The 16,270-nt window shown below is 38.6% G+C and overlaps 1 protein-coding gene across 1 annotated transcript; it reads right to left on the bottom strand.

The window, feature by feature from the left end:
* Positions 1-818: 818 nt before the first annotated feature.
* Positions 819-4,994, bottom strand: LOC140878983 (uncharacterized). Its single transcript, XM_073282611.1, has 2 exons — positions 4,932-4,994; positions 819-1,307 (listed from the first exon to the last, which is right to left on the bottom strand). Exons 1-2 carry the CDS (start codon positions 4,992-4,994, stop codon positions 819-821), a joined length of 552 nt encoding a protein of 183 aa, XP_073138712.1.
* Between the last annotated feature and the right edge of the window lie 11,276 nt (positions 4,995-16,270).

Genomic DNA, 16,270 nt, shown 5'->3' with positions numbered 1-16,270 from the left:
CAAGAAACTCAACAATTTTTTTTTCTGTGATTTTGGCTAGGGGTTCTGCCTCCACCCACTTGGAAAAATAATCAATTGAAACCAGCAAGAACTTAATTTTTCCCGTACTGATAGGGAATGGTCCAACAATATCCATCCCCCAAAGAACCCTTCATGAACTTCTCATAGAACACAATTTGCCTTGTCCGAGCCTAGAAATTTCAGAAGTGGTCGGGAGAACGACCTTTTGAAGAGAATTTGATCAATCATCACAAAATGTAAGAATCTTCTCTTAACTTTCCAATCTTTCTTGCTATCATTCGGGAGATCACCCTTAGTCAAGTATTTGTGTATGTCATATCTCCAATCTCCCTCAAATACTTCTGCGATGATGTCATCTAGACTCTCAAGTTGGGATATGAGCCTTGCACTTTCAGTCTGGGCTCAGGTGGTTCTCCCATAGAGCTGGCCAGGCGATCCAAGTGATCTACCATCTCGTTTTCAGTGCGAGGGATTAACTCCATTGTGAGCTTGGAAAACTCATATTTAGCTTTGTCTAGTGCTCGAGCCTATCTTATCATCTTCTCATTATTGACTTTGAACTTCCCATTGCTTTGTTGTATGGATAATTGTGAGTCTGAATAGAGGACATCTCGAGAGACACTAAGATTCTAAGCAGCTTTTAATTCTAGCAAGAGTGCTTCATATTCCTCTTCATAATTGGATGCTCGGAAATCTAACCTTATTGAAATTTTGGTTTCCTTGCCCCAAGGTGAAATTATCACAATTCCGATCCCACTTCCTGTTTAGAAATATGATCCATCTACAAATATCTTTCACTACTCTTCTTGTTCTAACTGGACGGTTTCTGCCAGAAAATCAGCTAGGGCCTGAACTTTTATGGCAGATTGCGGTTCAAACTTTATGTCACACTCTCTTAGTTCTGTGACCCAATTAATGAGTCTTCCTGATGCATTCGGGTTGGCTGAAATTTTTCTCAAAGAACTATTAGTAAGGACAGTGATCAGGTGTGACAGGAAGTAGGGCCTCAACTTCCTAGCCGTAATGACAAGGGTCAGGGCCAAATTTTCTTGAGTCATGTAATTGAGTTGCGCTCCATTTAGGGCATGACTGATGAAGTACACAGGAATATGATTCACTCCTTCCTTCCTAACTAGGACCGAGTTGGCAGCTCGGGGGGTGAAAGATAGGTAAACAAAGAGCTTTTCCTCTTGGACTGGCTTATTCAATACCAGTATCTCTTTCAAGTATGCCTTCAATTCTCGGAAATCTTTCTCGCTCTGTTCATTCCACTCTAATTTTTTTTCCTAAGTTCCCAGAAGAAAGGAAAAATTTTATCAGCCGATCTTCTATGAACCGAGCTAATGCAGCAATTCTCTCAGACAATCTCTGTACTTCTTGAATATTTCTGGGAGATTCCACAATCTCTTGGATGATGTGGTTTTTCCTCAGTACATGTTTGGATCTTTGATGAGACCTTGGTTCCTTTGCCTGAGCAACGGCACCAGTGTTGTCGCAGTACACCGGAACTAGACCAACAGCTTCAGGAATTACGCCCAACTCTTGGACGAAATTCCTCATCCAAACGGCCTCTTTAGCAGCAGCTAATGCTGCAATGTATTTGCCTCAGTGATAGAATCCGCTGTGGTGTCTTGCTTGGAACTCTTCAGAGAGACAGCACCGCCATTGAGCTTGAATACAAATCCAGAGGTTGACTTCGAGTCATCCACGTCACTTTGGAAGCTAGAGTCGGTATAGCCTTCCAATTTCAATTCTCTTCTTCCATTAACCATGAATATATTCTTAGTCCTTCTCAAGTACTTAAGAATATCCTTCACGGCTTTCCAATGCATTTGACCAGGGTTGGCCTGATATCTGCTCGTGACACTCAGAGCAAAGGCTACATCCGGTCTGGTAGATATCATCCCATACATAATACTACCTATGGCTGACGCATATGGTATGTGTGTCATTTTCTCTATCTCTTTGTCAGTCTTGGAACACATAGACTTGTATAGAAACTCCATGACACATAGGTAGATGTCCTCTCTTGGACTCATCCATATAAAACCTTTTCAATATGGTGTCGATGTAGGTTGCTTGAGTGAGTCCTATCATTCTCTTAGATCTATCTCTATAGATCTGTATCCCTAGAATATAGGATGCCTCACCCAAATACTTCATCGAGAATCTACCTAATAACCATATCTTTGTTGACTGTAACATCCCTACGTCATTCCCAATGAGTAGGATGTCATCAACATAAAGCACTAAGAACGTCACCACATCCTTAACTACTTTCTTGTACACGCACGGTTCCTCCGGGTTTTTGATGAAACCAAAGTCCTTTATTGTTTCATCAAATTTCTGGTTCCAACTTCTTGATGCTTGTTTGAGACCATAAATTGATCTCTGAAGCTTGCATACCTTATGCTTGCTTCCCATGGATGTGAATCCCTTGGGCTGCATTATATAGATTTCTTCCTTAATGTTTCCATTAAGAAATGCAGTCTTCACATCCATTTGCCATATCTCATAATCATACCATGCTGCTATGGCAATAAGGCCATTCTTATGGACTAGAAAATTGCGACTGGTGAAAAGGTTTCATCATAGTCAACTCCTTTTCTTTGAGTATAACCTTTTGCTACCAATCGTGCCTTGTAGGTTAGTACCTTGCCATCAGGCCCAAGTTTTCTTTTGTAGATCCATTTACACCCTATTGGAACAATTCCATCGAGAGGATCTACTAAAGACCAAACTTGGTTTGTATGCATCAAGTCTATTTCCGACTGCATAGCATCAAGCCATAAATTCGAATCCGCATCAGAAATTGCTTCCTTGAAGTTTCTTGGATCACATCCAATGTCGGGTTCACTTTGATCCCCTTCAAGAAGAAGACCATATCTAATAGGAGGTCTAAAAGTCCTCTCGGATCTTCTAGTAATAGGCGTGTCAATCAATGGTTCCTGAGGTGTAGGATCGTTATTTTGTATCTTGGGTTCTTCTCGAATTTCTTCGAGTTCCATCATCTTGCCTTTCTTATCTAATAAGAACTCCTTCTCCATGAAGGTGGCATTCCTCGAAACAAACACTTTTGTCTCATAAGGATGATAGAAATAATATCCGATTGAATTCTTCGGATATCCTACAAAATAACATAAGGTGGATCGACTATCCAACTTATCTCCCACTGTCTGCTTCACGTAAGCAGGACATCCCCAAATACTTAAGTACGAATACTTAGGAGCTTTGCCATTCCATAACTCATATGGAGTTTTATCTACTGCTTTAGTGTGGACATTGTTCAACAACAATACCGCCGTTTCAAGCGCATAGCCCCAAAGCGAAGGTGGGAGCTCAGTGAAGCTCATCATAGATCGAACCATGTCCAACAAAGTTCGATTGCGACGCTCCGAGACACCATTCAGCTGAGGTGTCATAGGAGGAGTCCACTGAGAGAGAATCTCATTATCTTTTAGATAGCTCAAAAAACCGGGTACTTAAGTATTCTCCACCTCGATCCGATCGAAGTGCTTTAATACTTCTACCTTGTTTGTTTTCTACTTCAGCCTTGAATTCTTTGAACTTTTCAAATGATTCAGACTTATATTGTATTAAATATAAATACCCATACCTAGAATAATCATCAGTAAAGGTAATGAAGTAGGTGTGACCAAATTTAGTACCGATACTAAATGGTCCGCAAACATCTGTATGGATCAAATCCAACAGATATTGACTACGCTCAGGCTTCCCTTTGAAAGGAGATTTAGTAATTTTTCCTTTTAGGTAGGAATCACAAGTAGGTAGAGAGTTAATATCAGACATATCAAATATGCCCTCTCCCACTAGCTTGTTCATCCTCTTTGAGGAAATATGACCTAGCCTAGCATGCCAAAGGTTTGCCGGGTTTTGACTATCGATTTTCCTTTTATTTGTTATTACCGGCTTATCAACATAATTAATTGGAACGTCTTTTAATTTTAAGTTATATAGATCGTTTTTAAATTGTCCATTTCAAATCAAACATTCATTCTTGTAAATATTGCAAATCCCATTCGCAAATTTTCAAGAAATATCTTCTCTATCAAGAATAGAAAAAGAAATAATGTTTTAATGAAATCTTGGTACAAATAAAAACATCTCTCCCAAAATATAGCTTAAAATTGTTTTTGCAAAATTAAACAAATGTTCCCCATAGCCAGTTGTTCTAGGGTCTCTCAGCCTTAGGGTTATTGTTATTATACGATCGGGTACCGTGTGACACCCACTGGACCGACGGGAAAGCGTGTGCGGTTTACCCAGGATGGTGATAGTCCAAGATCAGGTTCAGTATGTGTGGCACCCACTAGATCTTCGGAGCAGCATGCGCATACTGGAGGCGCCTACGTACTGAGCATGATTTTCCAGATATGATCCCAGTTTACCCAGAGCATTCATAGTTCATGTTGCATGCATCATATAGACCTGTATATTCAATAATTTACGTACTAGGCGTTAGTGCTCGCGTCCCTTCTTTTATCTCGGACACCCCATTCGACGGGGCAGGTTTTGCAGGTGGACCAGAAGCAAGATCAATGGTCGATCGGTGACCAGGGCTTGTTAGCAAGGGTCATCAGAGGATTTCTAGATTAAGATTTTATTTGGTATATATTCGATTTGGTTGTATTAAGATTTATTTATCTTGGAATTGTATATCTTTAAGATTTTCCGCTGTTATTTCTCTGATTATGTTAAATTAAGTTAAATGCATGCTTAATCTTCTGATTAGTATGTGATCACGGAGCTGGTCACTACACTCATCTTCGGTGCTGCTCAAATGAACGATCTGTTGCTATCCTTCCTATACAAAACTAATGGCTTAGGTACGAGAATTGATTCAAGCTCCTCTATCTCAAATTCTGTAACTATCTTGGTTTCAGAGTTACTTGACCAAAAAACTCAACATTCATGGTGGAATAATCATACCAAAGATCGATTTGATTCAGCATCTGGTATTCCAAGATACCATTACAAGTATGTTGTCGAGTTGAATTAGTTTTCATACACATCACGTTTAGCTTAAATATAATCGTTGTTGGAGGTACTTTTTCTTGACTGGCGTATAATGGCATATTATGATTGCTAAAATTTGGTTAATTTTGGATGATCCAAGTATTTCCTTTCCAATAATCCCACTTTTGGGTATGTTCCATTCTAAAAAAAAGGCTTTTTTTTCTTGAATCTTATAGGTGCTTGGCTTCTGAATACTTCCAGCACGGCAAAGTGTCCGATAAAACCTATGTTTATGCCTTTGAATTTGTTCTGTTGCAAATAGTAACTGGTCAGAAACCTATTGAATCAATAAGAGGACCGGAGAAGAAAATTTGGTTTCTTGAGAATTTTGTAAATATTATTTTTGATTGATGGAAAATTTTATATTAAATTTTATTTTCAAATTTTTTATTTTAAATTATTTATAATATTGAAAAATTGGGTATTAAATTTTATTTTTTTTGTTTTTTATTTAAAAATAAGACAACGTTTTTAAACCGTTGTCGTAGGTATTTTAAAACCATTGTCTTTAACGTTGAAAGACTACGGTTTTATTTCCTTAACAACAAAAGACTACGGTTTTTCACGGTAGTCTTTAACGACAAAAGACTACGGTTTTTTACCGTAGTCTATGACCGCATTTTTAACTACATGGCTATTAACTACGGTTTTAAACCCCCAATAAGCTACGTTTTTTCACCGTAGACTTTTAGCATTTTTGTTTTAGTGGTGCCAATATATCCTTCATCCCTGGCTTCTGTTGAATTAACCTCTCAATCTCTTGCTCCAATTTTTGACAATCATTTTTGTTAAGTCCATACTCACTTTGAAAGTCATAGTACTTGTCTGTTTTTGGCTTGCGAGGCCCATGATCAATCCACGGGGGCCTTGTAAAAGTCTTTTCCTTTACATATCTGGAGGGCTCAAGTTTTACTCATCCTTAAGGGAGTAAAGGAAGTGAACTGTCCCAACAGTTCAGGTCAGGGTAGTGGTCCACTCCTCCGCGGCGTGCTGAAAGGCTTGGTATTTTTTGGGCTTTTAGGCCTGTACATCTTCTTACTCAATTGATAAACTTGTATCCTTACAAATTCACGTATTTTTTGGCTCGAGACAGTAATTCATCATACGTGGGGGGTGGTTTTTTGATCAATGATTTGAGAAAATCTTCCGTAGTGAGTCCTTGGTGAAAGAGTGGGTGCCCAGTGAGCCAACTTGTGGCTAAGGGCTTTGATGACTCTTTGTATAAACAATCTTTTGTTTAATATAATTTACACTTTTATTTATGGCAATGACTTTATCTTTCTTCATAATGTTATATTGTGATATACTATTGTTGTTTTGATAAAGACCTTGAATATACTATAGTGTATGTAAGATGTGGTAGAACATGGGGATGTCTATCATGAAACACATCTTATAGTCACTGTATGTTCTAAACTGTTCCTAGTCGATTGAGCCGTCCGATAATAAGGATAAGGATCGCTCGAGTGTGAGACTAGCATTTGCGATGCAGAGTACCACGTTTCATTGGTAAGGAACATAGAGATGTTCGAAGCATGAAAATGGATATTCATATGATGAATGATCGAACTACCCTATCCGGACTTTCCAAGTGGTTATTACTTATCGAGTGGATAAAGTCCGCGGTTTTGGTTGTACACCATTAGTCCTTACTACTTGAAACATCATTGAGACTCTATATGCTAGTACTGTGCTTTGACTCGTTTACCGACTCTATTGGGGTCATCAGGTGTCGCGATTGGGTACAGTTACAACACATATAGGAGTCGATGCTTTGTTGTCAAGGATTCACCACATACTTGCGAGTGTGGATATCCTATGCGATCTGAGGAGATATTAGTGTGACGAATCTCTGGCCAGAGTACATGATGTGATTTAAGAAATGGTTTCTTAGTAGCACATGCGATGTCACTATTTGATCTTCAAGATGCATTGCATAGTTATTGAATCTCGAGCGACTCTCGATATACCAATGGTTGTTGATTCGATCGGGATATATGGATGAAGGGACCGTACTGTACGCTAACCAAAATCTATATGGTTCTTGCAGGCACTATCAGTGATACCTAGGGAATCATGGGGCGATGTTGCTAGGCGTTCTACCATGATTCGATGGGCAAGTCGGAAATTGTTGTTCCGAGTCACAAGGAGTTGTGAGCCCACGGCTAGCTGTATCCCTGAACCATTGAGGGTCACACAGTGTAATGGATTTTTAATCCCCGTTGAGATAGTTAAATTTAAAGAGTTAAATTTAATGAACAAAGAAGTTGGACTTCTTATTTAAGAGTAGAGGAGTAGGATTTCCTAAAATGACATAGTGATGGGCATTTTTGGAAACCACTGAATTCGGATTCAGAAAAATTTATCTTGACTTTAAAAGGTGCAGAAATGGTTTCTGTGCACATTGGTGAAATCGGTTTATCAATCGGAGTCACGATGAATTTTATATTAATTTCTGAACATGCGGGCTTTGCTTGTCGGGCCTGAACTTATGACTAATGGGCCCTAAGCTGTTAGTGGCCTACATTATAAATAAGTTATTGCAGTACATAAATTAAACATAACAAGTCACCAAATTTTCGAAAACCCTAAGCAATTTTCCTAAAGGTGGCCGCCTCCTCTCCCTCTCTACTCGAGAAAAATTCCAGCCTGTGATTTTGAATTACAGTCTGGTTTAACGGATCAAATTCGTTAATCTCTTCGTAGAAAACTTCTGATAGATTTTCTAGTGCAATCTATCAGAGGGATTAAATCTCTATTCGTGGACCTGATTGAAGAACTGTTCGTCCATCGGTTCCAGGGAGATACAACAAGAGCAGAGAAATATGTTGGTTTCCAGAATCTCGATTCGAGATTAAAGGTAAAAATTTTGTAATCGTTATTTAAATTTTTACACACACAATTTAATCGTAAAGAATTGATACCCAATATGGAATCGTTCCATATAATAAAAATTTTAAACTTTCGCTGCACCGGGTATCAATCTTGTTTGATCTGAACGCCAAGTTTTCCAACAGTGGTATCAGAGCCAGGTTGCTCAGGTCAAGCGATTAAATTAATCGATTGTACAAAAATTTTTTGAGGCCTCGGTTTTTGAAACAAAATAAATATTTTAAAAAATAAAAATATTTTTTTCGGGCAAAAACACGGGCAGCGATTGGATCGCTGCCCGGGGCAGGGGCAGCGATCGTCGCTGCCCAGCCCGGGAATGTCCCGGGCGGCCCGCGGGAAATATTTTTTTTTTTAATTTTTAAATTAAATTTTAATATGTTAAAATTCTATTTTTGGTCCGATCGAAAATTGTTTTGATTGGTCCACGAGGCGTCGGATCGAATTGTTCGAGTCCGAAAATTTTAAAATTGATTTTTGGATAAATTTGAATTTTTGGAAAATTTTAATATTTTATCCTTTAATTGAATTTTGAAATTAATTATTTTTGGTACAATTGATGATAAGATATGACCTTATGGATATATTGAGTAAAATATGATTTTATGTATAAAATTGGATTTTATAGATAAAATATGATTTTATTTGATAAAAAGATAAAATATGATTTTGTATGTAAAATAAGATTTTATGTATGAAATATGATTTTATCCTTTTAAATTTAAATTGCCATTGCATGTTATCCAATAAATTAATTTTGAATTAAATGTTATTGGATAAGGATGATCGATTGCCATGACCAATTTTGTAGGTGTATGTTAGGAATTTACATTTGTTTTTATTGTTGTTGGTTTTATTAATGGGCCTGGTTTATGGCCCAATATGAATGCCATATGTAATAAAAGTGGGCTTGGTTTATGGCCCGTTCCCACCCCTTAAAAATGTATCCCCTACTTGTCATTGTTATTTATTGTAAATACATTAGATTTAGTGGGAGATCAAGATTTGAAGATGGAGGTGGGCCCAGCAGACAATAAAGACAGAAGAAATGTAAATTGGAAGCAAATGTAATAGGATTGCATTGCATACTGCATATTACCTAGGATTGGACTAAGACTCGTGATTGGCAACCACGGGTCGATTAGAAATGGAATCGATCATCCTATATAATATGTGATATTATAGTTGTATGCATGTTTTATACATAATTGTGTGAATCCGACAAGCATACAAAATTTTAAAAAATGATGAGACAAATTTTCATAATTAAAATCCCTCATTTTAAATATGATTTAAAATTGATATCAAGATAAATAAAGGAAATTTAAATTTGTTTAAATGTTCCTACCTTCCATCAACGATCAATGTATGAGATGCTACCCGCGGATACGGTCCGGCTCATATTATTGGGGGGGCCCGTTCGTCGGAAAGCTGTACATTGGATCGACACATGTTGTAAGTTGGGTGGAACTTCCATGGGATCGGCTCATATTATTGGGGGATCCACATGGCGACCGTCCATCACAACTTAATATTGATGGGTCATCTTGACATGTCACAATAAACGGCGTCATATTATTGGGCCCTTATTGGACATGAGGTAAAAACATGGAGGTTGCTTTGGAAGCAATTGGGCTCTACCTTTTGAAAATTATGGTTGGCTGATATTATTCGGGACCATAGTTTGTCAATTGGACTCCATGTTCTCACTAAGGAAAACAGTTTCCCGTTTTCACTAGAGGGTAGTGAAATCGTTAAAATAGTGGGAGTGAGATTCATAAAATAAAATTTCGCCTATTTTGTGTCTTAGTAAATTAATTAAACAATCATCTATAATTGTCTGTTTCATCTCAGTAATCCACATGTTTCTATTCTCCAACAAAACAAACTTACTGGCGCAAACAATACAGAATGATTCCATAAGTTAAGATTGTCCTATGTTCGGAAAAGATTTTCTAAAGTGTTAGAAAAGGCTTCTCCGAAAACAACCCCGGCGGATGTAACTGCCGAAAGGTTGGCCGAACTAGAGAAATGGTTGGACCATGATCTCAAGGCCAAATGTTACATACAAAATTGGACAAGTCTAAACGAGTTTACCATCACTGCAAGAAACCCGGTCATTGGAAACGTAACTGCAAGGACTACCTCAAGCAGTTGCGAACTGCAAAGGGTATGTTTTACATTGAAATAAATGTTTTCCTTAATATTACTTCTTGGGTATTGGATACCAGATGTAGATCTCACATTTACAATGAGTTGCAAATGATGACAAGAAGTCGCAGGCTTAGAATGGGTGAGACCCAGCTGAGGCTCGGAAATGGTTCCAGAGTTGAAGCTAAAGCCGTGGGAGATGTTTATTTAATTTTGCAGAACGGTTTTAAGTTACTTTTAAGAGATGTTTTATTTGTTCCGGATTTGATTAAAAACATTATTTCTGTTTCTATGCTTGATAGAGATGGTTATTTTTGCAATTTTGTGAATGGGATTTGCAATATTTACAAGAATGAATGTTTGATTGGAAATGGACAACTTGAAAACGATCTATATAACTTAAAATTAAAAGACGTTTCAATAAATTATGTTGATAAACCGGAAACAACAAACAAAAGAAAAATCGATAGTCAAAACCCGGCAAACCTTTGGCACGCTAGGCTAGGTCATATTTCCTCAAGAAGGATGAACAAGCTAGTGGGAGAGGGCATGTTTGATATGTCTGATATTAACTCTCTACCTACTTGTGAATCCTGCCTAAAAGGAAAAATGACTAAATCTCCTTTTAAGGGGAAACCTGAGCGTAGTCAAAATCTGTTGGATTTGATCCATACAGATGTTTGTGGTCCATTTAGAGTTGGTACTCAATATGGCCACACCTACTTCATTACCTTTACTGATGATTATTCTAGGTATGGGTATTTATATTTAATGAAATATAAGTCTGAAGCATTTGAAAAGTTCAAAGAATTCAAGGCTGAAGTAGAAAACAAGCTAGGTAAAAGTATTAAAGCACTTCGATCGGATCGAGGTGGAGAATACTTAAGTACCGAGTTTTTGGACTATCTAAAAGAGAATGGGATTCTCTCTCAGTGGACTCCTCCTATGACACCACAGCTGAATGGTGTATAGGAGCGTCGTAATCGAACTTTGTTGGACATGGTTCGATCCATGATGAGCTTCACTGAGCTTCCACCTTCGTTTTGGGGCTATGCGCTTGAAACGGCGGTATTGTTGTTGAACAACGTCCACACTAAAGCAGTGGACAAAACACCATACGAGTTATGGAATGGCAAAGCTCCTAAGTATTCGTACTTGAGGAATTGGGGATGTCCAGCTTACGTGAAGCGGACAGTGGGAGATAAGTTGGATAGTCGATCCAGCTTATGTTATTTTGTAGGGTATCCGAAGAATTCAATCGGATATTATTTCTATTATCCTGCTGAAACAAAGGTGTTTGTTTCAAGGAATGCCACCTTCTTGGAGAAGGAGTTCTTATTGGATAAGAAAGGCGAGATGATGGAACTCGAAGAAATTCGAGAAGAACCCGAAATACAAAATAACGATCCTACACCTCAGGAACCATTGATAGACATGCCTGTACCTAGAAGATCCGAGAGGACTTCTAGACCTCCTATTCGATATGGTCTTCTTCTTGAAGGGGATCAAGATGAACCCGATGTTGGATGTGATCCAAGAAACTTCAAAGAAGCAATTTCTGATGCGGATTCAAATTTATGGCTTGAAGCTATGCAGTCGGAAATAGATTCGATGCATACAAACCAAGTTTGGTCTTTAGTAGATCCTCCCGATGGAATTGTTTCAATATGGTGTAAATGGATCTACAAGAGAAAGCTTGGGCCTGATGGTAAGGTATTGACCTACAAGGTGCGATTGGTGGCGAAAGGTTATACTCAAAGACAAGGAGTTGACTATGATGAAACCTTTTCACCAGTTGCAATGTTCAAGTCCATAAGAATCCTTATTTCCATAGCTGCTTGGTATGACTATGAGATATGGCAAATGGATGTGAAGACTGCTTTTCTTAATGGAGACATTAAGGAAGAAATCTATATGAAGCAGCCTGAGGGATACACATCCATGGGAAGCGTGCATAAGGTATGCAAGCTTCAGAGATCAATTTATGGTCTAAAACAAGCATCAAGAAGTTGGAACCAGAAATTTGATGAAACAATAAAGGATTTTGGTTTCATCAAGAACCCGGAGGAACCATGCGTGTACAAGAAAGTAGTTAAGGATGCTGTGACATTCTTAGTACTTTATGTTGATGACATCCTACTCATTGGGAATGACGTAGGGATGTTGCAGTCAACGAAGATATGGTTATCAGGTAGATTCTCGATGAAGGATTTGGGTGAGGCATCCTATATTCTAGGGATACAGATCTATAGAGATAGATCTGAGAGAATGATAGGACTCACTCAATCAACCTACATCGACACCATATTGAAACGGTTTTCAATGGATGGGTCCAAGAGAGGACATCTACCCATGTGTCATGGAGTTTTTCTATCCAAGTCTATGTGTCCCAAGACGGATGAAGAGATAGAGAAAATGACACATGTACCATATGCGTCAGCCATAGGTAGTATCATGTATGGGATGATATCTATCAGACCGGATGTAGCATTTGCTCTGAGTGTCACGAGCAGATATCAAGCTAATCCCGGTCAAATGCATTGGAAAGCCGTGAAGGACATTCTTAAGTACTTACGAAGGACTAAGAATATGTTCATGGTATATGGAGGAAGAGAACTAAAATTGGAAGGCTATACCGACTCTAGCTTCCAAAGTGACGTGGATGACTCGAAGTCAACCTCTGGATTTGTGTTCATGCTCAATGGCGGTGCTGTCTCTTGGAAGAGTTCCAAGCAGGACACCACAGCGGATTCCACCACTGAGGCAGAATACATTGCAGCATCAGCTGCTGCTAAAGAGGCCGTTTGGATGAGGAATTTCATCCAAGAGTTGGGCGTTATTCCGGAAGTTGTTGGTCCAGTCTCGGTGTACTGTGACAACACGGGTGCCGTTGCTCAGGCAAAGGAACCAAGGTCTCATCAAAGATCCAAACACGTACTGAGGAAATACCATATCATCCGGGAGATCGTGGAAAGAGGAGACATCACTGTCGAAAGAGTGGCCTTTGCAGACAATATCGCTGATCCACTTACTAAGCCCTTGCCAGGACCATTATTTGACAAATATCGCAAAGCAATGGGTCTACGTAGTATGACTAGTTGGCTATAGGGCAAGTGGGAGATTGAAAGAGTGGGTGCCTAGTGAGCCAACTTGTGGCTAAGGGCTTTGATGACTCTTTGTATAAACAATCTTTTGTTTAATATAATTTACACTTTTATTTATGGCAATGACTTTATCTTTCTTCATAATGTTATATTGTGATATACTATTGTTGTTTTGATAAAGACCTTGAATATACTATAGTGTATGTAAGATGTGGTAGAACATGGGGATGTCTATCATGAAACACATCTTATAGTCACTGTATGTTCTAAACTGTTCCTAGTCGATTGAGCCGTCCGATAATAAGGATAAGGATCGCTCGAGTGTGAGACTAGCATTTGCGATGCAGAGTACCACGTTTCATTGGTAAGGAACATAGAGATGTTCGAAGCATGCAAATGGATATTCATATGATGAATGATCGAACTACCCTATCCGGACTTTCCAAGTGGTTATTACTTATCGAGTGGATAAAGTCCGCGGTTTTGGTTGTACACCATTAGTCCTTACTACTTGAAACATCATTGAGACTTTATATGCTAGTACTGTGCTTTGACTCGTTTACCGACTCTATTGGGGTCATCAGGTGTCGGGATTGGGTACAGTTACAACACATATAGGAGTCGATGCTTTGTTGTCAAGGATTCACCACATACTTGCGAGTGTGGATATCCTATGCGATCTGAGGAGATATTAGTGTGACGAATCTCTGGCCAGAGTTCATGATGTGATTTAAGAAATGGTTTCTTAGTAGCACATGCGATGTCACTATTTGATCTTCAAGATGCATTTCATAGTTATCGAATCTCGAGCGACTCTCGATATACCAATGGTTGTTGATTCGATCGGGATATATGGATGAAGGGACCGTACTGTACGCTAACCAATATCTATATGGTTCTTGCAGGCACTATCAGTGATACCTAGGGAATCATGGGGCGATGTTGCTAGGCGCTCTACCATGATTCGATGGGCAAGTCGGAAATTGTTGTTCCGAGTCACAAGGAGTTGTGAGCCCACGGCTAGCTGTATCCCTGAACCATTGAGGGTCACATAGTGTAATGGATTTTTAATCCCCGTTGAGATAGTTAAATTTAAAGAGTTAAATTTAATGAACAAAGAAGTTGGACTTCTTATTTAAGAGTAGAGGAGTAGGATTTCCTAAAATGACATAGTGATGGGCATTTTTGGAAACCACTGAATTCGGATTCAGAAAAATTTATCTTGACTTTAAAAGGTGCAGAAATGGTTTCTGTGCACATTGGTGAAATCGGTTTATCAATCGGAGTCACGATGAATTTTATATTAATTTCTGAACATGCGGGCTTTGCTTGTCGGGCCTGAACTTATGACTAATGGGCCCTAAGCTGTTAGTGGCCTACATTATAAATAAGTTATTGCAGTACAGAAATTAAACATAACAAGTCACCAAATTTTCAAAAACCCTAAGCAATTTTCCTAAAGGTGGCCGCCCCCTCTCCCTCTCTACTCGAGAAAAATTCCAGCCTGTGATTTTGAATTACAGTCTGGTTTAACGGATCAAATTCGTTAATCTCTTCGTAGAAAACTTCTGATAGATTTTCTAGTGTAATCTATCAGAGGGATTAAATCTCTATTCGTGGACCTGATTGAAGAACTGTTCGTCCATCGGTTCCAGGGAGATACAACAAGAGCAAAGAAATCTGTTGGTGTCCAGAATCTCGATTCGAGATTAAATGTAAAAATTTTGTAATCGTTATTTAAATTTTTACACACACAATTTAATCGTAAAGAATTGATACCCAATATGGAATCGTTCCATATAATAAAAATTTTAAACTTCCGCTGCACCGGGTATCAATCTTGTTTGATCTGAACGCCGAGTTTTCCAACACTTGGAAGAAGACACTGATAAGAAAATCAGTCTTAGCTGTGGGTACCTCGAGGGCCAAGGCAATAAATTTGTGAATATAAGTCCACAAGTCTTCCTGATCTCGTTGCTTGGTAGGAAAAAGACTAAAATTAGTCTTGGGGTGCTTTTTACTACTAGCAAAGTGGTGAAGGAAAGCGTTGAAAAAATTCTTGAAGTCATTAATGTCTCCGGGGAGCAATATCTTGAACCACTGCTGTGCTGGCCCTATCAAAGTGTTGAGAAAGACTCTGCACTTGATCGGGTTGGAATACTTTTGCAACAGACTAGAGTTTTCAAAATGCGACAGGTGCTTTCCCGGATCACCATTCCCATCGTATTCCCCAATGTGCGAAAATTTCAAATTTTTGGGGAGTTTCGAATCTATTATTTTTTAGGAGAAAGGGACGTTTCGGACTGGTGTAACTAGGTATTTGGATTGTTTCTTCTTCAAAAGTTCCATCTCCTTCTTCAATTCTTTGATTTCTGCCAACTGTGCGTTTTGGTTGAGGGAGGTGGATTGACCCTCTCCCTATCTATATGGGCCTTTTCAACCGAAGCGTCAATTAGTTGATTAAGTATCACAGATCAACTGGTGGATTTCCTCCATTTTCTTCAGCCATCTCAACTTTTTTTCTTCAAATCCTCACAGACGACGCCAATTGATGATACCAAAATTTTACCTCCGATTCGCGGATCTACAAATCTTCAACAAAGCAGGTTGGGTCGAGAAAGACGGTGAAAAACGGTGTTTTGCACAGAAAAAACCTCGTTAGGGTGTGCCAAAGGTGTTTTCGGCATGACCCCTTTGATGTCTAATTCAGTGCTCAGAAAAGAAAAACGAGAGAAAAAGAAAGAACAAGAGTGTGTGAATATGTGAGCAAGAGTGAATGTGTAAAACCATAAACAATTCTGTATTTATAGGGGCTGGAGGGGTGAATTACTGTTAGAGTAGGTGCCCAGAAGGCCAACTGTTGGCAGGATATTATGGACTTTATGTAAAAACAATCTTTATTTAATACAATTTATTTTTAGTATATGGCAATCTCTATCTCTATACCTATGCAAGATGCATTGATAAATTGCTTGAATATACTATAGTGCTTGAAAGATGAGACATTATTGGATTTTAGTCATGAAACACATCATTATTTCATTGTATATTCTAAACATAGTTCATAG

Source organism: Henckelia pumila, chromosome 2 (assembly GCF_033568475.1).
Source record: "Henckelia pumila isolate YLH828 chromosome 2, ASM3356847v2, whole genome shotgun sequence".
NCBI classification, from domain to species: domain Eukaryota; kingdom Viridiplantae; phylum Streptophyta; class Magnoliopsida; order Lamiales; family Gesneriaceae; genus Henckelia; species Henckelia pumila.
Note: the sequence above shows the minus strand (reverse complement) of the source record. Positions and strands in the feature narration are given on the sequence as shown.